The sequence below is a fragment of the Mytilus edulis genome, chromosome 13 (genome assembly GCF_963676685.1).
Source record: "Mytilus edulis chromosome 13, xbMytEdul2.2, whole genome shotgun sequence".
In the NCBI taxonomy this organism is placed as follows: Eukaryota; Metazoa; Mollusca; class Bivalvia; order Mytilida; family Mytilidae; genus Mytilus; species Mytilus edulis.
In genome coordinates this window covers 64,933,776-64,959,237 of record NC_092356.1, presented here as the reverse complement: position 1 = coordinate 64,959,237, position 25,462 = coordinate 64,933,776, and the positions used below count along the sequence as shown (strand labels likewise).

General features: G+C 31.9%; 2 protein-coding genes across 7 annotated transcripts in view; one reads left to right on the top strand and one right to left on the bottom strand.

Annotated features, from left to right (window-relative positions):
* LOC139499932 (coatomer subunit beta'-like) overlaps positions 1–6,799 on the bottom strand; it is a 30,405-nt gene extending 23,606 nt beyond the window's left edge. For 2 of the 5 annotated variants that reach the window (XM_071288589.1, XM_071288591.1), the window contains exons 1-2: positions 6,673–6,777; positions 3,925–4,062 (exon numbers count right to left, since the gene is read on the bottom strand). In XM_071288589.1, coding sequence (XP_071144690.1) covers positions 3,925–4,062; positions 6,673–6,675 — 141 coding nt within the window. In that variant the 5' untranslated portion in view covers positions 6,676–6,777. Of the gene's footprint in view, positions 1–3,752; positions 4,063–6,672 lie in introns of all 5 variants that reach the window. The other 3 variants (XM_071288588.1, XM_071288590.1, XM_071288587.1) reach the window with 3 other exon arrangements.
* LOC139499933 (transmembrane protein 107-like) lies at positions 6,778–24,445 on the top strand. 2 transcript variants are annotated; one of them, XM_071288593.1, is made up of 4 exons: positions 6,778–7,137; positions 20,502–20,569; positions 21,516–21,616; positions 22,831–24,445. In XM_071288593.1, the coding sequence occupies exons 1-4, from the start codon at positions 7,054–7,056 to the stop codon at positions 22,992–22,994; spliced, it is 417 nt and encodes a 138-aa protein (XP_071144694.1). In that variant the 5' UTR covers positions 6,778–7,053; the 3' UTR covers positions 22,995–24,445. The 2 variants fall into 2 exon arrangements, with proteins under 2 accessions (XP_071144694.1, XP_071144693.1); XM_071288592.1 differs by having other exon boundaries at positions 6,789–7,137; positions 22,268–24,445.
* The last annotated feature ends 1,017 nt before the right edge of the window (positions 24,446–25,462 follow it).

The window sequence follows — 25,462 nt, the reverse complement described above, 5'->3', positions numbered from 1 at the left end:
CTACCACTGATCCGAATAGACAGTCACACCTGGCAAGGTGTGCCCTAGAGGCGTGGTTAAATACCGAAGTGCAAATAACAATTTACCTTTCAACAAGCCATCTACGAGTATTGCCACAGAACCGTGAATACACACATCGTATAAACCTAGCCATAGCAGAGATAGTAAAAGGTCAATAATAGTACACCAACATATTGTCTTTACAGATTATTGTACTTTAATTTGTTCACCTTATCAGTCCGAAAATGCATTTATTAAAAATAAATTTATAACTTTTTGTGTTGTCTACAAAAATAATTCGAATATATACGTTTAACATAGATAATTTATCTCACGAATGAGTACAATTGAACGTCTGTGCGTTTTATCTTCTTATTATCGGATGGTTATTAGATAAAGCATACGTCATCGGCGCGCTTACGATTACGTTAAAATATGATTAATCAAAGAGCTGATAGCTCTGAAGTGGAAGAAGGTGAATAAAAGGTAACTTGAATTACCATAAAAGCAGCCCCACTTACCCAGGCTGCTTTGTTCCATTATCGTTAAAATGTATTCTTTTTCTTCAAACAAGAAAAGGTCATAAGTACATGGATTTCCCATCCGTACAATCATTTTCTATGTTCAGTTGACTATGAATTAGGTAAAATCTTTAATTTGGCAGTAATTAAGAAGATCATATCAAGAGGAACACATGTGTACTAAGTTTCAAGTTGATTGGATTTCAACTTCAACAAAAACTACCTCGACCATAAACTTTATAACCAGAAGCAGGACGGACGGACAGACTAGAAAACATATTGCCCATAAATGGAGCATAAAAATAGTAAGACTTGTTACATACCTGCCAACTTTTGAAAGTTCCCATATGGGTTTTTACTGCACAACAATTTTAAAGGTTACAATTTTTAGCGACGTATTTTGCAAGATCTGGATTGTCTAGAAAAAGTGTCATATTTGTATGATGAACTTACATGCCTTTTCCTTAAGTCTGTTTGCATGATTCTAGTTATATATTAAATCGGTAGAAAAAATATACATGAAACTAGCAGACCAGGGTTTATTTTCCAGATTAAGAATATTAGATGCTTGTTGAAATTTCCAATTTTGAATTATGCACAAAGATGGACCTTTAACAGGTTGGGAACAACACTCCAAATGAGGGTAACCTAACTGGAAGATCATCACAACCCACTGTAAAAAATGAACACAAAATAGAATTTTTCAATAAAATGCTGAAAATAGGCTTTAAAGTATTAAAATGCATTGCAAAAAACAAATATTTCATTAAATAAATTTAAGTAGAATATTCCTATGATATTCCTTTTCATATTGGATACAAATTTTATTGAGTCTACTGCAGACACTTTGTAGTCAAAGTGTTTCAACTGAGGTACTACACAGGCGTCAAAAGGCGTCATTATGGAGTAAAGGGGGTGGCGTCAAAAAGCGTCATTATGGAGGAAAGGGTTAAGTACTGAATGGTCAAAACATCATGTTTTTTTATCAACATAAATTTTGTCATAAATGTAACCAAATGATGTAGAAATTGTGTTTTTTCTTCAAATTTCCATCAAATTGTAATGTTTATAGTTCCATTATTGCCTCTCTATTTGAATAAAATAAAATAATAAGAAGAATCTGTTTCTTGTTTTGTTTTGTTTTATTTTTGACAAATGATTGTTCACTGCTAGCAAATGAATCATTATATTTATATATCTTATCTGTATATATTTTTGTTCATGTCTTCATCTCCTTATCATTTGTAAATGTATAGACAAATAAGAAAGAAATAAGCTCCACATGTATATTTGCAACATCGTAAATTAATTAAAAAGTTCTGCTGTAAACAAAATTATGATATAAACTTCAATTTAATCCTTGAAAGGAGGTCTAGATTGCTAAAATAATTTATAAATTTTAATTTTTTTATTTGTCCAAAATCATTTAAATTCATTTAATCAACATCCTTTTATGATTATTTGATTAAAATATTAATCATTTATAGTCTTTTTACAATTTACATTTTTAAAAGCAAAATAACTGAAAACAGGATAAAACAAAGGGAAGTAACAAAAAAGTATTTCAATATTCCAAATACACATCGTTTTGATAACACAACGGCAGTTAGCCGGAGGTAAACATCGTTGATTACCAGTATGTTTGACACCCAAGCTGTCAAGTGAAGCCATATAATTATACATCTTCTTTGATGTTCAGGTAAAATTTAACACAGGTGTCAATTACACCCGTACAGTAGTAAGAAATGATCAAATATGGCGTCTGGAAAATTTCATACACGGGAGTTTTTTCTCCTAAACGGGAGGTTCACATGTATGTTACGAAGGGCATCTAATTCACATGACAAAGGAAAACCATGAATAAAGACAACACTTTATATATCCTTTTTATTTATATAAAAACAAAATCTTCTTGTCTGCAGGATTGCAAATTCGTAACTTCAAGGGCGAACTTGTAAACAGGGCTAGTTGTCCCGATACCAAATTCATGCATGCGTAATACAAATATCTACAGTTAAAACATCCTGTTACAAGTAAACAAATAACGTTCATGTGGATGAGATGAAATCTAATAATTTACATAAATAAAAGGGTCATATTTACGATAGTGATTGTTTTACAATCATAATTTACAAATTAAATGATTCAGATGCCTAATCATGTGTAAAAATCGGTGTCAGGAATCTAAGTTGTTTTGAAATTGTAATACACGAAATGAATGCAGCATACGGAGACTCAATGCCAATGGTCAGCCCCTTAAGTCTTCAGAAGACTTGACGTCTTCTTCCACTAAAAACCAAGACTTTTAATGATTGTATTTTAAATCCCGGCATGCAAAAATCAGGAGAAAACGTCACGACCTACAGGAAGTAGTTGATATTTTTTCATTAATTATTGAATTTCTCCTTTATTACTGCACATATAGCGATAAAACTTTGTGAATATATATATTATGTCATAATGAACATATTTAAACCATAAGTAAAAAATCGTGAATTTTCCCTTTAAAGAAGAATAATTGTAGATTTACTTTGTATTATAATTCAAGAGCAATTTTTATAAAAGAACCATTTAAATGCTAGAACTCAAAGGTATCATTTAAATTTTCAGAATTAATATATTATTAGCAAATGAGAATAAAATTTATTAATATATATCAAACTGATATTTTTTCTTTGAATTTCAAACAATACGTTCATTATAAGTTGTTTTTTTCTCCATTAAACATTATCAAATGGCACAATCAATGTATGCACAATCTAACAATACTCTTAGAGATAGAGTTGTTTATTTCTTTTGGACTGTTTTGTGAAAAAAAAGCTAAAAGGAAGAGGTTCTTCATACATATGTAGCACATAATTCCAAAGTTTTTTTTTATTCTGATCATTTTTTAGGTTTTAATGTAAAATTTGGATTATTCTAGATCTGATCCTAATAATTTCTGAAACACGAATTTGAAACTGTCTGAAATATCTGGAGAAAAAAGGATATATGCCGAAGCAAAGTAAAATAGAAAGTAAAAAATTAATACAAAAATATTTTTATGTCAAATAGCATTCATTAAAACATGTAAAGCAGGTACATTGGTTAAAACATATAGAGGTATCTGGACAAAGGTATGGACAAAACAATAGGAAAAACATGCAGCATATTATATCAGTGTTACTTGGAGCATATATAGTGGTACACTTGCTCACATGCTAGCTATAGCCTAGAGAAACTTTGAGATACCTGGGATTCAAAATTCCAAATGTGTACATTTCCATTGTATAAACTGGCTAACATCCATGGCTCTGTAGGGTGCAAGTCCACAGATTTGACACGATCAGACCTAGCTGACAGCTTCCGCTTTATATCCAAACGTAGCGGCTGAAAAGAATAATAAAAGTCAATAGTTATATACCTGAGATTCAAAATTCCAAATGACCACCTTGCCATCATACAAACTAGCCATCATCCATGGTTCAGTTGGGTGCAGACCCATGCTTTTAACACGATCTGATCGGGCTGTCAAAACCCGCTTTATATTCAAACGTAACGGCTGCAATACATAATTCATTAGATATTAGATGTTGATCATGTTTAAGTAAGTATATGTAAGAATGAACAGTGTAGAGCTGTAAATACTAGATTTCATATTATTTTAATACTATATATCCTTTCAACTGTTGTTTGGTAGTTCCTTTTAACCCATCACAGAAGTTCTCCAGATACAAGAGTACTTTTTCCATAACAAGAAGAAGAAGCATGCACAAACTTAATAACATGACATAAGAAAGATACATACATGTACATGTAGAAGACCATTGTTAATTAGAAATATATTATTAAAATTTCTGGTTTTTAATATTATCAACATAGGAAAAGTGGGTGACAGAGATTGGATTTTTATATCCCATATCCATGGTTTCGTACCTCATGGACAACTTATATGTACAATGTATACCATTTCTTATCTCATCATGTTAGGTTTGTATGTTTACCATTTTTCACCTCATGGAAGTTTTGTATGTTTTATTGTTTATCATTTTAGAAGGTTTGGATACTATAGGCCTCGACAATAACGCTTGTCCGATACCAGAGGGAAAAAAGGTCGGACAAGTAAAAGCTGTATCAAGCTTGTCCGTTGGAACAAGTACAATTATTCTGCAGAAAATAAATTTCATCCAACTTTGATGAACAAAGTATAATAATAAACAAAAAACAAAAATTAGTTTGACATGTTTCTGTATTCTGTTTATTGAAATGCAAAACCTTTTTTTTAGCATGTTTACTTGCAATCGATAATTTTTAACTTGTCCTTTGTCAGGTACCTTTTAACAGGTGAAAGGTACTCAGTGTTCTCCCCAGGGCCTTTTAGCATCATGGTAATGTGATGCTATAATCTTAAATGTGATGCTATTTGAATTGGTTTTCTTATAGATTATGTTATGGATGTGATGCTATAAATTTCAGAAACAAGATGGTATTTTAATTTCCCCTATTTACCAGGATGCTAAATGAAATATCTGGGGAGAACACTGGTACATTATACTATTCTCGGAAACCAGCCTTACTGATCCGAATAATCAATGCTGGGTTTTGTAGACTAGGTAACTTTACAGGACAGTTCTCACTTCGACAGGTTTAGCTCAAAGTTTAATAGACAGTTTGGCACCGTAGGAGACAAATTTAGTGGAAATGATTGATAGACACTTTGGCAAGGCAGGAGACATTTCGGGACCAAGACAAATCAGTTCCTCATTTTCTTTCCTTATTCTGTTCTTTATAATAAATACCATACAGGTAATTTTTTCACAAAAATATTTTTTTTTATTTTCCATAATTTTTTGTATTAACCATAATTTCATAAAATTCACAAAATCATATTTGATCATAGGTAAAAAAAAAACAATACTTGCAAAATGGTGACCTTTAGTTGTTAATTTCTGTGTCATTTTGGTCTCTTGAAGAGAGTTGTCTCATTGGCAATCAGACCTTATCTTCTTCTTTTTATTGATTGCATTTGAATAAACTTTTTTCAACTTAAAAAAAAAACCAGGATACAAATCCAATGAGTGTACAGGCCTATCAGATGGTGCCTCATGTTTAGAGTCTGATGAGACAGCTGGCATTGATGAAAACTAGAACCTAAGTCCTGTGACATGACTAGATTCAGTTGTACTTGACTCATATTTTTGAAAAGTATTTCAAAAGAAATACATCAAATTCTGTTCTATTGTTTAAATTCGTTTTGTTCCTTTAATCAACTTAAAATGTAAAAAGGTTATTTTTTATTAAAAAAATTTGGACAAGTAACAATTTCATTGGGACAAGTAAGTTTTGGTATGTACTTGTCCTACTGGCATGACTGGACAAGTTGAAAAAAAAGTTATTGTAGAGGCCTGTACTATTTCATTGATGTATGTACTCCACATGCACTTATTGTACAATTACTCAATCATGATTAAATTAATAACATTCAAGCGTTTTTGAGTTATTGTCCAACAAATTGACGACGGAAGGACAGACAACAGTATACCATAATACGTCCAGTAAACGGGTGTATAAAAACAAACAGATTTGATATTTATTAAATATTACTATCATTTACCAAGACTGTTGGTAAATGATACAAAATAGTTAACATGTATTTAGTTCATGAGGGACAAATTGATAGATGCTTTGGCCCATAGGCATAGGGTACGAAATACACCTTATCGCTATTTGTCTGCCATTACTGGATATCACACAGGTTCCCGTAAAATTTTGATGTCATAAAACAATATATCTGACGCCACAATGGAAAAGTGATTGTTCTATGCGTCAAAAGTTCAAGCGGCCGGGTCAGCCAGGATTAGCGATAAGGTGTATGGCAGTGCCCCAGTGGTACAAAAATGATTAGCTTACAACCAATAATGCATTATGATTATGACCACATTTCATAAATGACTATCAAATTAGTGTCGTTCTGCTTTACACTTAATGTCTAATTGCAATAATTTTCGGTAACCTACAAAATATGTAATGTTAAAAAATGTGTCAACAATGGTCCATATCCCCCCTTTTCACATTAAACGTTGATCTTTACTATATTTCGCCCCTAAACCTGACAGCTACTACATATCGAGAAGCTCATGCGTTATAAAATTCTAAAATAGTTATTCGTTACCATTCTCTTGGGTTATAAGTTTGTAAACAAATAAGTTTCGCCGGTTCAGTTTCAACCTGGATGAAGAGACGTGTCCACAGTGAATGCGCAAGCGTGACCGGACTCGGAAGTTAAACATGATTTGTTTGAAAATGGCCGCCAAACAAGCTTAGACATACCAATATTTTTATACTTATGCATTGTGTACATCGTGAATAGCAAGTTGTCATCAAAGACATAACCATTTTATTGTAAAAGCAAAACTGAATGGTTACGCATATTTAAGGAGTTAAAACAACACTTGGCAAGAATTCGAAGTATACTGTCGTAATTTGTAAATTCTTGGTTCCAACTTAATACAAATTACAAGGAAATTATACATATACTTCAGATATAGTCAAAATGAGAATAAGTGGTCTTGTTCCAGCAAGATTTCTCACAATTGTCGCCCATCTTGTGATAGTCATAGTTTTATTTTGGTCAAAAGTAAGTAAACTTTACACAATAATACTGTTTACAATACACCTTATCGCTATTTGTCCGCCATTGCTGGAAATCACACAGGTTCCCGTAAAATTTTGACGTCATAAAACAAAATGTCTGACGCCACAATGGAAAAGTGATTGTTGTTGACGTCAAAAGTTCAAGCGGACGGGTCAGCCGGGAATAGCGATAAGGTGTATACACCTTGTCTCTATTTTGTAATTCACCTTATCGCTATTTGCCCGCCATTACAATTTACTGGACATCATACAGGTTCACGTAAAATTTTGATGTCATAATACAAAATATCTGACGCCACAATGGAAAAGCGATTGTTGTATGACGTCAATAGTTCAAGTGGGACAGATTCTGGGGTCAGACGGGATTAGCAATAAGGTGTATCAGGTCCGTTCGCGCCCAATACACTTTCGCACCCTACACGTCTGCTCCTCGCACGTTCGCACCCAAGGTCTGTTCGCACTCTACATGTTCACGCCCAATTTTAGATCAAATTCCAGTTGAATAATTAGAAAATCATGATTGTTGTTTTAAACTGCATAGGTATTTAGCTTAGTAAAATGTATGAGTAAAACATTGAAGATTTTAAATGAAAAACACAAAAGATAATTGTTTTTAACAGCTTGGTCCCTTTGATCTGAAACAATGAAACAATAAAATATAGCAATACACTATTATCATGATTAGTGTATCGCTGTAACTTTGTTTCAATCATTGACTTAGGCCATAATAAATAAAAGGTTTGTTTGCCCAAACACTACCTACCAAGAAAAAAAGCTGCCTACTCAAATTCTTTTATTGTCCTGATTTAAATGATAAAATTTATTCAACACACAAAAAGAAAACGTAGTTAGAATTTCACTTTATTTTGAAACAAGGCCAGACTTAAAAATATTTTGGTTTGCCCAAACCCTACCCAAAGGTTGAGACAGTGGGTAGGTAGGTAGGCATTTTTTTTTCTTTCAAAAAAAGAAATTGAAGTATCAGATGTTAATTAGTCTTCATGCCTATTTGATAAAAAAAAAAAACTTCTTCAAATCAGGACAATAAAAGAATTTGAGTAGGCAGCTTTTTTTCTTGGTAGGAAGTGTTTGGGCAAACAAACCTTTTATTTATTATGGCCTAAGTCAATGATTGAAACAAAGTTACAGCGATACACTAACCAAAACATGATTAAGAGTTATTCAGCACAAAATAAAACGTTGACAGATTCCAACATTATTTAGAAAGGATTGTTATTTTTTTTAACAATACACTATCCAAATGAGATTTATTCAACACAAAAAATAATGCTGTCTCACTTTATAATGAGACAATGACAACAAATATTCTGATAGGAATACACTTTCCAAAACTTGATTACAAAGTTGTTAAACACAAAACCAATAAAAATTGGGCGCGAACATGTAATGTGCGAACGGACTTTCAGTGCGAACATATAGTGTGCGAAAGTGAAAGGGGGCGATCATGAGTGGGTGCAAACGTGAATGGGCGCGAATGGACCCGGATTCGTATCTGTCCAACCTGCAGTGATTTTGCTAGTGTTCCATCATTTCGTCATTCACAAAATGGTTTTCAAAATGTTGAAAGGATTTCAAATCAATTTCGTCTCTTAAATCATGACATGTTTGAAGGTCTAATAATATTTTTGTATAAAAAATATAATTGTGTTCAAGTTTCTGGCCCTGAGCCGGTAATTAACATTTACATTTGTACAACAGGTGTTACAAGTTGTGATTTGTAACAGCTTATCCGCTTATCACCATCCGATTGGTCACTAATGGATCATATTTAACCACAAATATAATTATGATAATTAACCTTCTTATAATAATTGTTTTCCCCAGAAAAATCAGTCAGTCAGCATTTGAACAACCACAATGTAGTACGTTTAGTCATTTCATGAAAATTGTTTTCTTCCAGACAGTTCAAATTTGAATTTCAATATTCCTCAAACAGTAACAAACTTTTTGAAGTTTCTATGTCATTGTATGTCATGTATGTACAATGTAGTTTCTTTATTTGAACGTATTTTCGACAAAATAAATTTAATATTGAAAGTCAATGTCATCTATTCTTCATTTTTTTTTACAACCTCCTTACAGTCATTTTAATCACTCTAATGAGTATTTGTACAAATCCTTAGTTCCAATTTACATGATTTATAAGAATTGTTTTCATGCCCCACCTACGATAATAGAGGGGCATAAGCCGCATTATGTTTTCTGGTCTCTGCGTCCTTCCGTCCGTCCGTCTGTCCGTTTGTCTGTTCGTCCGTCCGTCCCATTTCAGGTTAAAGTTTTTGGTCAAGGTAGTTTTTGAAGAAGCTAAAGTCCAATCAACTTGAAACTTAGTACACATGTTCCTTATTATATGATCTTTCTTATTTTAAAACAAAATTAATCTTTTGACCCCATTTTCATGGTCCACTGATCATGAACATAGAAATTAAAAGTGTGAGTTTCAGGTTAAAGTTTTTGGTGAAGGTAGTTTTCAATGAAGTTAAAGTCCAATCAACTTGAAACTTAGTACACATGTTCCCTTTTGGTTGATCTTTTTACTTTTAAGGCCAAATTTGATTTTTTACCCAATTTCACGGTCCATTGAACATGGAAAATGATAATGCGAGTGGGGCATCCGTGTACTTGGGACACATTCTTGTTTTTCAAATTTCGATTTTATTGTTTTATAAGGATAGTGAGACATTCATTTCTGCTGTGATTCCTGGTGTAAAAAAATGAAATCAAACTTTTAATGGAAAAAAAAGAAGTTAAATTGTGACTTAGATTTCCGGATCCCATATCAGTTTATCTTTATGTAGGCCAAACCAGTCAAATCATGCAATAACTGCAAAGCATGTCCAAGTCCTTCAAAGTCTGACAAGGATGTATACATGTAGCTGGTAATATTGATACTGTTACACAAAATAAGGTTACATTAATTTTCATATCATGACCGGAGAATCTGTCTCGCTTGAACTTTTGATGTCATACCACAATCACTTTTCCATTGTGGCTTCAGATATTTTCTATTATGACGTCAAAATTTTATAGGAACTTTTGTGATGTCCAGTTAAGGCTGATAAATAGTTATGAGGTGTATAATGTCAATCAGTCAGGACTAACTTAAATGAGTGATTTTCTAAATCACTGAATCAATTAACATTATGTCCAATCTACAAATGTTGGAAGTAAGAGTTTTCTTTCTTTTAGTCACCCTTAAGATAGTAGTACAAATTATCACTAGACTAAGTGATTTAATTTTATTGTAGCTTTAAATATACAATACTAATGATCAAGGGACTAAATACATATGTATGTTGCTAAAATTATCAGAAACAACATCTGTATTGATAGGATGGCTGGTCGGGCGCAGGACATTTGAGGGAAAAAATTAAAACTACTAGGGGACATTCGAGCGGCTACATTAGAGCCCATTTAAGCACTGGATAAATCCGGTCACCTGTATTTTCGATAGCCCATTTTAGCGAAAAATTTACCTGTTTTAAGCTCACCTGGCCGAAAGGCCAAGTGAGCTTTTCTCATCACTTGGCGTCCGGTGTCCGTCGTTGTCGTCCGTGGTCCTTCGTCGTCCTGCATTAACTTTTACAAAAATCTTCTCCTCTGAAACTACTGAGCTAAATTTAACCAAACTTGGCCACAATCATCATTGGGGTATCTAGTTTAAAAATTGTGTCCGGTGACCCAGCCAACCAACCAAAATGGCCCCCATGGCTAAAAATAGAACATAGGGGTAAAATGCAGTTTTTGGCTTATAACTCAAAAACCAAAGCATTTAGAGCAAATCTGACATGGGGGTATTATTGTTCATCAGGTCAAGATCTATCTGCCCTGAAATTTTCGGATGAATCGGACATTTCGTTGTTGGGTTGCTGCCCCTGAAATGGTAATTTTAAGGAAATTTTGCTGTTTTTGGTTATTAGCTTGAATATTATTATAGATAGAGATAAACTGTAAACAGCAATAATGTTCAGCAAAGTGAGATCTACAAATAAGTCAACATGACCAAAATGGTCAGTTGACCACTTTAGGAGTTATTGCCCTTTATAGTCAATTTTTAACCATTTTTCGTAAATCTTAGTAATCTTTTAGAAAAATCTTCTCCTCTGAAACTACTGGGCTAAATTTAACCAAACTTGGCCATAATCATCATTGGGGTATCTTATTTAAAAAAATGTGTCCGGTGACCCGCCCAACCAACCAAGATGGCCGACATAGCTAAAAATAGAACATAGGGGTAAAATGCAGTTTTTGGCTTATAACTCAAAAACCAAAGCATTTAGAGCAAATCTGACATGGGGTATTATTGTTCATCAGGTCAAGATCTATCTGCCCTGAAATTTTCGGATGAATCGGACATTTCGTTGTTGGGTTGCTGCCCCTGAAATGGTAATTTTAAGGAAATTTTGCTGTTTTTGGTTATTAGCTTGAATATTATTATAGATAGAGATAAACTGTAAACAGCAATAATGTTCAGCAAAGTAAGATCTACAAATAAGTCAACTTGACCAAAATGGTCATTTGACCACTTTAGGAGTTATTGCCCTTTATAGTCAATTTTTAACCATTTTTCGTAAATCTTAGTAATCTTTTAGAAAAATCTTCTCCTCTGAAACTACTTGGCCAAATTTAACCAAACTTAGCCATAATCATCATTGGGGTATCTAGTTAAAAAAATGTGTCCGGTAACTTGGCCAACAAACAAAGATGGCCGCCATGGCTAAAAATAGAACATGGGGGTAAAATGCAGTTTTTGGCTTATAACTCAAAAACCAAAGCATTAAAGGGAAACTTCGCAAAAAAATCAAAAATTGATATTATGTTCATTCTGTATAAAAATGTTCAAATTCATAGATATTAAAGTTTTATTCCGCTAGATAAGCGATCACCATCGATTTTAAATTTAGAGTATCAATTCTCCAGAATCCGCCATCTTGTCTTCTTTCCCGATGAATAAAAACGATATGTCTATAAACCACAAAGAAACAAAACTACAGTAACCGATGTAGTCGTAATTGCGTGTCGATATCTTGTCAATCGTACGGTTGTTTAATACGACTAACTAACTTGATACGGAAAATATTCTTACTTTTTTTAAATTACCATGGTCTGTTGTTTTTAAACTGTTGATATTGGAATTAGGTGAAAAGTCAAAGTTGAAATCATAAATAAGTGTTCCGTGAAAATTGTTTTCGAAAATCTAATTTGTTCATAATTCTTTAAAGTAATAAACTTTTTTCAAATATATTTTGATCTTCCCTTATCTGATCACCAGCATGGCTAAAGGTATTACTTCCAAAGGTATTGTGAGGGGTGTGAGGTGACACGTCCAGGTATTCACTTCTGCAGGTATTGATCAGTGTACACGGCTGATAACTTATAACTTATAACTTTCCATTTTGAACTATCAGATGTATAATATACAACTCTGTCTTACTTGTCATTACTAAACTCATACGCTTGTTTATAAATAACATTTCTGGTGTAAAGAATATAATTCATAATATATAAATAATACCCAAAAAATAAGATTTGATGAAATTAAAATCTATTTAAATATTTTTTCCAAGGGTGAATTTGGGAAAATGTAATATATAGTCATTGTCAATAGTGAAGGACAGATTGGAACAGACCAGAAATATTGATTTAAAAAAATGTACGCACTTGCCGACGATTCGTTTATACGACTGGATATAAAGTTACGGAACTATAGCGCAATTTAAAATATATACGTGTATACATTGAACATAAGAAAAAAACATATATTTTGAATAAATAGGGGTAAAAGTGTTGTAAATAGACTAGCCAACGTATGCCAACAGTATGTAATCATCGAATGTCGATAGACTACAGTTGTATACCAAAAGAAGAAGAGAACCAATTTGATTTAAATACAGGTCGATGTATAACTTTTGCTTTGGTTCATTGAAGCTGTGGACCTAGGAAAATCACAGATTTATATTTCAATAAGATTGTTCTCAAACAAAGGAAGGAATTCGTCATCACAATTGTTATATATGCCACTGGACGAACACTAATTATCCCCAGGGGATGTAAATATTTTGCTGGGAAACTTCTGTGTATCAAAGTTTCAAATTAATTTCGGGATTGATTTTCTTTCTCGGTATTCAATAACCGAAAAAAGAATAAATTACTTGTTCGCTAAATAGGGATATTCTTGTCAGATAAAAGAATTTTAGTTATATTTAAAAAATAGGGAAATATGACATTAAATTGGTTCTGTCTTTTTTTAAACATCGTTAAAACGATGTGTGTCTAAGGTGAACGCCACAAGAACCCTGTAATACTAGTACGAGAGTATAGCATGTAAACATTCCTTCTCAATAATATGGTTGTATTGGAAAACTTTTCATACAGATTGACAACTCATTGTCCGATATGCATGTAATATTTGCCACATGACGCCCATAGTTCTTTCTACCATCATCACCTTATTCCTTGATATTGCTGTAAACATCGATGGTTCACACCCAAACAAAATGGGAGTAATGAACCTTCAGAGCTTCTCCGTGTTATACACTTGTGAAATATATAGACGAAATTTCTGTATTGAAATGAATCTACATCTCACAAACAGGATTTTCAAATAACGATTTTGAGTAATCACCTTACAAACCAATATAAACGTATGGCAAGATATAACCATGAAGGAATTTAGTTTCTGTCAGAACTCATCACTATATCATAAACGTATACGTATATATATGCATACAGTTTCAAATATCAAGAACAAGCGTTCGATGTCGATAGTCTGTTCTCTAACTGTTCAGAGTTAGACATGTCACTTGTTCATTCTTGGAAGCCTTCATATTCCCCGTCTAACGATGGGAACTCTTTCTGATTGTGTTGACTATAAATGCTTGTATGGTAATTCTGTCGTTTATCTGTACAAGCGGTTGCATTTCCTCTCCTTTCCCAACAAACAAACGAACGAAACGCAACTAGTCTGATTTCTCTGGAGCTCATCCTCAATGGCTCTTATACGTCAGGAAACTTACATGTATACTAATAATGATTGTTTCATGAACAACGATGTATGAACGAACTATTATAAATTCGTCAATATCTGTAATGCATGACTAAAGTATAACTTTTATTACAACTACTGTATTACTTATTTGGATTAATGACGGCTATCATGTTCAACATTGCACAACTATTATCATAGAATTTTTAAAAAAATCCTCAAAAATCCTCAAAAGATATAATGCCTTAGCTTAGATAATAAGAATTCTTTTCACAAAAAGTTCGTGTAAATGATTGTCAAATGAATTTAATTATGTAAGAATAAAATGTTAAAAAGAAACTAAAAAAAAATTATGCATGTTGTATGTTGTATTTTTTTGTCAATTAAAAACTTTAAAATTGCAATAGTTTTATTAGCATTTAAACACAGCCAGATTTGAATACAAGTTAAGAAATTCCGGTAAAGTCAATGATATCAAACAGATGTACAATGGTATATCAAATTGGGTAATATTGCATTTAGTTTTTATTAAAGATTAAAACTACTATTTTTTGCTTCATATTTGAATCTTTACGCCAATTGCCGCTAAGAAAGTAATCAAAAATTGTTTCCTTTTATTTTTATACACTTTCGGAATTACGAATCTGAATTTTATTTTCAATTAATTTACACAATTTAATTATTGTATCTTTATTCTCATCGTGTATTTAATCTTAGTGTATTAACATCATGACAGCATATACTCTAATCCTTTCTATTTATCCTTTCCAAATAACAACATTTATACCTGTGTACGCTTGAACTCACACCTGCGGCTAAATAGCTACAAGGTAAACGAATTGACCTCAAGCCGAGAAATATACAGTGACCTTTACAAAATAATATACACACTCTGCTCACACATTAGTTGCATTGAAATGATTATCAAAACAATAACGGTAAATAGAACTGAAATATTTTCAGTTCAATATCAGTAAAAATGTTCAATAAATATTTTATGAAAAAAATCTCAACAATAATTAATTAAATTTATTCAAAAACATTTACTAGAGATAATTTTATAGGAGTTTAATTCAATCAATACAAAACGGTATATATATGCATATTCACTTTCGTTCATTCTTATATTGTGGTTTATAACTTCGACCATTCGTCAGCTGTGCGCTTTTAATTACGTATATTGTCGATAAGCTATAAGAGTTAAACAGATTTTATTTTTTCCCAGAATTCAATAAATCGGGCTAATACGTCACGACCCACTCGAGAATTCAACCAAAAAAGTTACAAATACTTGATTTTCTCCGTTATTAGAAGGAATATAAATTTAAAACTTTGCAAATGTGTTTTTTATGTTAAGATGAACATAATTAGATGATAAGTAAAAAATCGCGGAATTTCCCTTTAAGACAGGAAGTAAAATTGTTGATCAGGTCACGATCTATCTGCCCTGGAATTTTCAGATGAATCGGATAATCGGTTGTTAGGTTGCTGCCCCTGAATTGGTAATTTTGAGGAAATTTTGCTGTTTTTTTGTTATTATCTTGAATATTATTATAGATGGAGATAAACTGTAAACAGCAATTATGTACAGCAAAGTAAGAACTAAAAATAAGTCAGTATGACCAAAATAGTCAATTGACCCCCTAAGGAGTTATTGCCCTTCATAGTCAATTTTTAACAATTTTCTTAAAATTTGAAGATTTTCAATAATATTTTCCACAGAAAGTACTGTTATAGATAGAGATAATTGTAAGCAGCAAGAATTTTTAGTAAAGTAAGATCTACAAACACATCACCATCACCAAAACACAATTATGTCATGAATCCATCTGTGTCCATTGTTTAATATTCACATAGACCAAAGTGAGCGACACAGGCTCTTTAGAGCCTCTAGTTTTACAGTTGTCACCCAGCAATTTATGTTTTCCTCGATACTAATTATAAAATTACAAACAACAACATATATAAAGATACGACGTATAGAGGAATGTGCACCACAATCGAGAAAAGAGAAAGAGCCTCTTAATGCAAATCTATGAACAGTATTGTACAGGGGGTATGTCTAGAGCCCATTACATACGTTCTCTAGGTTATAAATTCCAGGCTTGAACAGACTTATGAAATCATAATCTTTCAGTCAGTTTAATTGAAGTCTGGAGCTGGCATGTCAGTTAACTGATAGTAGACTGTTGTTATTTATGTATTATTGTCATTTTGTTTATTTTCTTTGGTTACATCTTCTGACATCAGACTCGGACTTCTCTTGAACTGAATTTTAATGTGTGTATTGTTATGCGTTTACTTTTCTACATTGGCTAGAGGTTTAGGGGGAGGGTTGAGATCTCACAAACATGTTTAACCCTGCCACAGTTTTGCGCCTGTCCCAAGTCAGGAGCCTCTGGCCTTTGTTAGTCTTGTATTATTTTAATTTTAGTTTCTTGTGTACAATTTGGAAATTAGTATGGCGTTCATTATCACTGAACTAGTATATATTATTAGTTTAGGGGCCAGTTGAAGGACGCCTCAGGGTGCGGGAATTTCTCGCTACATTGAAGACCTGTTGGTGACCTTCTGCTGCAGGGATGATTCCAGGTGTTTTCAAATGGGTCCCTTGAACATCAAATTGGGAATTTTTATTCTAATTGGGAATTTTTTAAGCATAAAATCTAAGACGAAATAACATTATTTTCCTGTAAAAATGGAAAATGTATATTATTAAGTTTAACCTGTACACTAATTATGTTCATGTAAGTTGTAACATTTTGAATAACTCTGGATGGGCTACTGTTATTACATGAATATCATTGAACATGATGTACTAGTCTATCAACTTAGCTATAGTTACCTAAGCCTATTACAAAAACATATATTTCAGCTAACATTAACCACTGAAAAAAATCATTCATCAGGTATTTTTCAACAGGAGGTCATCTCTATAAATTTACCTTGATTCAAATGGATTTCAAATTGAACTGGTCAATTGTCGAATTCAGAAAAGCAATTACAAAAGTTCATATACTTATTGCGAACCCTATCATAGTTTTCCATAGATTCACCTGCAAGTTACCTGTCCATTTAAACTTTTGTAAGTTCTATTGTCCCATTGAACAAATACAACAGGTACAAAAATGTATTGTCCTCTGTATAGTTTATTTGATGGGACCTTTAAATTTCTTCCAAGAGAAATCTATCACTCATTGATTAATTTACCTGAGTAAAAAAAAAATCTTCCAAATCAATGAAAATACACTTGTAATTGTTCAATATACCCTGGTTGTTGTTTTTTATTCTTCATTCAAAACTGAGGTTTTGCTATGTTTTCATGAAAGGATGTCAATAGTGTATTTTTTAGGACAGAAATCAATATAATAGATGCCCAAGGTGTATGAATGTGTGTTTTTTGTTTATTTTTCAAATTCTGTAAACCAATTTATTTTCACAAATAGTTATTCATCTCAACTTATTCCTTTTATGTTGATTTCTCAGCTATGTATCTGAATAGATTAATAATTTTCTTGCTATTTTTATGTTATAAAGGGAAGACCAAAAAGTAACATTTGTACAATGATTTATTTGTACTCTTATTTTATAAAATCACTGTTATTTTACTTTTGACCATACTAGAGCTGCAATATGTGATGCAGTTATAGATGGAATAACGCTTGAAAAATCTAAGAACATTTTTAAACACTGTGGATATATTCATTAAAATTATCTCCCCTGGTTATTGTTGAGTCTGACTGTTCATGTATTATGTAGTTCTTTTGATTCATACAAAGTGCAAATTTTGCATTGGATACATTATTTACACGTACATTACATCAATTTAGATAAAAAAATATTTTAAGAATTACATGATTAATTTGATTAAAAAAACGCTTTAATTTTGCATCTTGAATAATTTTGAAATCTTGAAAATGACTTTGAAATTTATTTTGAAAACTAACTTAACTAAATAATAGCAATGCACACTTGGCGGAGATTCATTTTACTATCATAAATACTGAAGTATGAACAAACTAATCCCCCCTTAGACAAGCTTACCCTCCTATAGGTTATAAGGTTAATTATACAAAAGTTTGATCAGAAATCAACTTTTAATTTTTGAATCAGTGTTTATATTGAAACTATTAAAAATGTATTATTGATATTGAATAAATACAATGCCACATATGCAGTTTTGCAGGAGTTTGTATTTATTATTTGTACATATATATTTATCATTGACAGTTCAATTTTTTGTTAAGGTAAATTAATCAATGAGTGATAGATTTCTCTTGGAAGAAATTTAAAGGTCCAATCAAATAAACTATACAGAGAACAATACCTGTTGTATTTGTTCAATGGGACAATAGAACTCACAAAAGTTTAAATGAACAGGTAACTTGCAGGTGAATCTATGGAAAACTATGATAGGGTTCGCAATAATTGATAAGATATTTAAAGCATTGAACCAGTGATCTTTAGAATTATTTGGATCATCTTCAAATCTTTTGAAATAGTTCCATTATGATGACATCGTATTTCATGAATGGTCTATCATCAACATTATTTTTAAAAAATGCTCAAACTTTTGTCTTTTGAGGAAATAATTTCTTTTACAAAACAAGTTTTCATCATATTATATAACCGGCTCTGCTGGGCGATCTGCTTTTACGAGATCAGCGCCCATTAAACTTTATCCATCAATGTTATATCAAAATTTGAATTTGCTCTCTGCCGAGGTCTGCTTTCACACCCATTTTTATCAACCTGCTGGGCGATCTGCTTTTACAAGATTGAATACTCCCATAACATATTAATCAATTGAATTCGGCTGCTAAAATTGTTTGCCACATGTTGACATAATTAAATCGTTGTTAATAAAATGCGATCGTATACAGCATTCTTATCTAGATTTTAAAACATTTTGACAACAAACTATGAAAAATTATAGTTGCCTTAATCGGTGACAGAAACTTTTCCGGAAATATCGATTTTTATTTTATTTTCCTGAATTGGGAATTAATTTTCATGTACAATTTTTTGGGGCCGCTGGCCTGGTTTAGGGCCGCTAAGCTATAGTTGAATCATCCCTGTGCTGTTGTTTTTTTCTATGGTCGGGTTGTTGTCTCTTTGGCACATTCCCCATTTCCATTCTCAATTTTATTTTAACATTTGATTTAACCTTTTAGACTTTTAGTGCTGTACTTTAATTGAAAAGTTTTATACTGTTTTATGTTGTGCTGTCTTGAGTCTATTAAACATTTTTTAATTTTTTATATATATATATATATTATTTAATTACTAAAAAGGGTTAAAACATTTTGCTAAAATGGGCTTTGACAATTTTAATTTTCACTAAAATGGGTTCTACTTTGGCGCTCAAACGTCCTATTGTTTTTTGCTCAAATGTCTTATCAGTGCGCTAAAATGTCCTCCGCCGGACTGTCAGGTGATAACCTTATACTTAGTCTAGCAAAATGACTAGTGAGATAATGACATGAAAATCACTTTTGTATCATACCTAAATTTTCTTCCAAAAAATCACTTCTTTCATCATTATTTTAATAACCCCCACTAATTTCAACACCCCTGAACAGTGGAATTTTGATCACGAACAGTAGAATTTTATTACATAATCTGTAAGATAAAACCTTGAATTTTACAGAAAATATATAAATCTGGGAAGAAAGTATCAGTCATATCATTTCATTATGTAAAGACTTTAATTTATTATAGCATTTTTCAACTAAAATATAATTTACAACTAAATGATTGCATCAAAGGCAATAAACCTTGCTACTTAAAAGAAGAAAAAGGTTCATTTTTTTCAATTTTACTAATGAAAAAATATTATCTCAACCTATGTGTTTAAAATTTTGCTTAGTTTTCATGTATTAGTTTTTGTTAAGGTCAATGGTATTTGGTATGCAGTTGTATTAGCATTGGCACATCTCATTTCCATGGAAATTTATTAAGTTAGCCATGTACCATCAGTTATGGTTCATTGACTTTGAATATTTGCAAAACTTACATGTTAAAGTGTTGCTATTTTAATTTCAACATTTTCATCATTGAAATTACAAAAAGTGAGAAAAATCTTTGTGATAACAGTTTATTTTTTCTCAACTCAATAACATTAAACTTAAAAACAACAATTTCTGTTTTGTGTATGCAAGTTCCTTACGTAACAAATTTGATGGCTGTAATTATGTGAAAACATAACTAGCCTTCAGCATTGAATTATCAATACAAACCATTAAACATATACATCATCTACACGTACCAGCAGTTTTATAAAACAGCAATGTAGAAAAATAAAACATGAATAAATTAACTATTGTTGTTTTCTTTTTCAGGAGGAGAATATAAAACAATGTTTGCCCAGTAGCTATACTCAGTCAGAATATGATGATAAAGATATGCAGTAAGTACACTATAATCTTAATAATGACAAACTTATCGTATATATACATGATCAAGAGAAGAATTCTGGCTATTATTCTGATACAGATTTTTTTTATTTTGTGTTTCATGTACCTGTAAACATTGCAACAATTTACAGTATTATTCATGCCACTAAGATAATTAAAATCTTAAAAAAGATGATAATATGACAAGTGTTTTACTGGTATTGACCTCCAGGGCAATGTCCTTCAAGAACTCTGCAAAGAGCAATATAATACCAGGGAACAAAGATAAACCATCAAGACAATAAAATAGTATCAAGTGCAGAGATTTTTTTGGCTTTTGTTTTGTAATGTTTTTGTTTCAATGAGTTGAACTTTTTTTTACTGATCAGATTTAGGAATGATTTATTGAACTGATGATCATATCAGAATGATAATTGGTTTGTCTGTAGCTCTAGGATTGTTTGGTATATAGCTGATATGATTCATCAGTGGCATCTTTGTGTTTTTAATATAATTTTTATCTATTTCAGAATTTCAGAATGATAATTGGTTTGTCTAACTCTTTTGCTCTAGGATAATTTGGTATAGAGCTGATAGAATTTATCGGTGGCATCTCCATGTTTATTATATAACTTTTATCTATTTCAGAATGAAAATTGGATTGTCTGTAGCTCTAGGATTGTTTGGTATAGAGCTGATAAGATTCATCGGTGGCATCTCCATGTTTTTAATATGATTTTTATCTATTTCAGAATGAAAATTGGATTGTCTGTAGCTCTAGGATTGTTTGGTATAGAGCTGATAAGATTCATCGGTGGCATCTCCATGTTTTTAATATGATTTTTATCTATTTCAGAATGATAATTGGTTTGTCTGTAGCTGTAGGATTATTTGGTATAGAGCTGATAGTATTCATCAGTGGCATCTCTATCTTTTTAATATAATTTTTATCTATTTCAGGATGATAATTGGTCTGTCTGTTGCTCTAGGATTGTTTGGTATAGAGCTGATAGGATTTATCGGTGGCATCTCCATGTTTTTACCTATGCAAAGCATGTTATGTATCCTTTTCATCATAAAGTAAAGTAAATGATGGGTTAAAAAATAATAACATTAATGTGGTCATTAGGGTGTAGTTGACTTATCATATTCTATGTGAGTTTGTCAGTATTTTGGCCAGTACTTGGACAAATGCCTTAAGCTTGCTTTCTTCATTTATAGAAGCATATGTAAATGTGGCATTAAAAATGCTTTTTTTTCTAAAGAAAAGTCAAAAATGTTTTGAATTATTTGACAATAATTTTAATTAGGTTCAATCTTTCTTACAAAGCTGACTCTTCAAAAGTACATAATACAAAAGTACAAAGATAACCATGAGGTGAATATATATACCGGTACATCTTTCCTGAGTTAGACAACCCACGTGATATAAGATTAATAACCTACTAAAACATACAAAGTACCAGCTTCAAATATGACAAAACAAACAGAAGCCTATTTTAACTCTTTATACGTTTGATGAAAAATTCAAAAATGACTTTGATGTTGAATATAAATAAAATTGAGAATGGAAGTGGGGAATGTGCCAAAGAGACAACAACCCGACCATAGAAAAAAACAACAGCAGAAGGTCACCAACAGGTCTTCAATGTAGATATTTTACTCATATTTTCTTTTATTAAACTTGATTGAATTCCTTGACTTTTGATTAGCAATAGCAGCACACTCAGGGGCAGCTGTAGCATTGTCATATTTTATATTCCGATCCTGGCCTTGTTATCGGTACTGGTATATCTTCAGCTTCTCAAGTGCTCTGCCAGCATTTACAGAAATCTGTGTTATGATTTTGATTGGATGTTGTAGACGAGGACTTTTATAGCCCTTATCATTAGCATGTTTAGTACAAGTGTTTGTTATATTTATACTGTATAAAAAATCTCAAAACATGGTGCAAAATAGTTTGCTAAAAAGAAATGAGTACATAGAACTTTTGAAAAGTGATCTGAATCTAATAACTGAGTAATGGTATATATTTATTATATTTTAAAACAAAAAGTTACAAAGTATTTTTGCTTCAATACAGTTTTATAGATCTATGTATGTGTAAAAATGAAATTATTTAATGTCAACTATGTTAAAAGCTCCAGTACAATTGTGAGAAATAATGATCATGTTATGATCAAACAACTTGCTAATACAATTACTTCCCTTGGCTAGTCTGCTAAAGGGAGGTAAGCATACTTACTACATAATGTTATCCTTGACAATTGAACAGCTTGTGCAGCACATGCGTCTGGTACAGTGGCATTAGTTTACTTCCTGTTTCAGTTTTGGCCATGTGACTATTACTGGTACATCTTTGGATTTTGTAGCGCCTTCCCAGCATTTATGGAATTATTATCAATGTTGGGTGTGGCTTGTTTCCATGTGGAATTGTGATCTTATACAGAATTATTGATTTTAGGTGTATTGTTAAATTATTGCAGTAAACATGGTAAATGGAAGCCGAAGAGAACTTTTTACAATTAGAAACTATACGTTTGTTGGCCTAATTGGCCCATTCAATCCACCGAACATGAAATCTTATGAAGTTATGGGATACAATTAATCATCTTAATTTTGAAACTTTAAATCATGGATTTATGTTGAAATTTCACTGGAACTTTATCATGGAAATATACCTAATTTGAGTAAAAAGTTACATTATACCTATGATTATTTTATGCCTCGAGTCTAGAATCACATATCATACAAAGATTGTGCTATAAATATATTATGTCAAATGGTCAATATATTGTGTTAAGTAACTTATATTACTGTTTTTAATGTGTAAATGAAGTACATTGCCAGATTGAAGGGCATTTAAAAGATATTTGAATCGTGTTTGAATTTTGGAGTAATAACGTTGTTATGTCCCACCTATGATAGTGGAGGGGCATTATGTTTTCTGGTCTGTGGGTCCATCCGTCCGTCCGTTTGTCCCGCTTCAGGTTAAAGTTTTTGGTCAAAGTAGTTTTTGATGAAGTTGAAGTCCAATCAACTTGAAACTTAGTACACATGTTCCCTATGATATGATCTTTCTAATTTAATGCCAAATTAGAGTTTTTACCCCAATTTCATGATCCACTGAACATTGAAAATGATAGTGCCAGTGGGGCATCTGTGTACTTGGGACACATTCTTGTTTATACTTCCTTCAGTTAAATATCAGTTGCAGTTTTTAGATCTATGCAAAACTTGAAAGAACTCAGATTAAAAGACTACACAGATTTCAAATTTAGGATTTAGTACAAAAAAATTATTATAGAACTTTTAACAAAGACAATATTCCATGATTTTTTTTACCACAGTTACATATACATGGCATGCTTAGAGATTACTAACTCTTACTTAATTCTATAGAGCCATAATCCCCAAAGATCATGAATATAATTCCTCAGTTGAAAAACATTTGCCTTGTGATTGTGTATCCTAAATAAGATTTTTATACCATGCTGCCAAATGTAATATTTATAATGTATATCTTTTGTAGCTACAGATCTGTGTTTTGATATTTTGTTAAGATGAGAATTTGTATGGTTAATTGGCTAGACTTTACTTTTATGTAAAAATGAACTTTGCTAGCTCATAAAATCATTTAATGAAAAGACAATATAACTGAATGTCTTAATTCACATCAAACATTTCATGCAGACATTAACTATGTAGTATAATATTTATTCACAGTGATTTTGTACAAGACATTTAAATAAGATATACATGTCTATAGTGTTGTAGTCCATGTTCACCTGTAGATACTGATTAAGATGAGAATCCAAGAAATTTTTATATCTAGCCTAAAATTAATATGCATGGTCAACAAATTTTACGTAATAAATATATTTATTATATGTGAATTTTGTTATGTATTTAGGAGGATGTTATTCTATATAGTTTAGTGTTTTGTCCCGCCTTCAACCATGGTAATCTACGAGTTGTCAACAGATGCATACACTTTTTGAGAGGATCACTTCGGTATTTTCCAATTGTTCTTGACAATATTTTCATGGTTCAGTGACTGCATAGAATAACTTATGTTGTAGAATTAAGTGATAGGTATATTTAGTGTATAAAATGATTATAAGGTGTACTTGTCTGTCTTGCAGACTGCATCTCTTATTGAACTTTTTGAGTTAATTATTCAGCTTAAATTTTTGTGAGCAATGGGTCAACTTTTTTTAGTTTATAGATTGATTGTAAGTCATATCTGGCTGGTTTTTGTCGAGCCTGCAACTTTTGTTGCAGAAAGCTCGACATAGGGATAGTGATCCGGCGGCGGCGGCGGCGGCGGCGGTGTTAGCTCACTTCTTAAAAGCTATATATTTAAGAATGTGGAAGACCTGGATGCTTCATATTTTGTATATGGATGCCTCATGTTACGAAGTTTCCGTCAGTCACATGTCCATTGTCCTTGACCTCATTTTCATGGTTCAGTGACCACTTGAAAAAAAAGTTCAGATTTTTTGTAATGTTAAATTCTCTCTTACTGTAAGTAATAGGATAACTATATTTCGTATGTGCGTACTTTGCAAGGTCCTCATGCCCGTCAGACAGTTTTCACTTGACCTCGACCTCATTTCATGGATCAGTGAACAAGGTTAAGTTTTGGTGGTCAAGTCCATATCTCAGATACTATAAGCAATATGTCTAGCATATTCGGTGTATGGAAGGACTGTAAGGTGTACATGTCCAACTGGCAGGTGTCATCTGACCTTGACCTCATTTTCATGGTTCAGTGGTTATTGTTAAGTTTTTGTGTTTTGGTCTGTTTTTCTCATACTTTATGCAATAGGTTTACTATATTTGTTGCATGGAATGATTGTAAGGTGTACATGTCTAGCGGGCAGATGTCATCTGACCTTGACCTC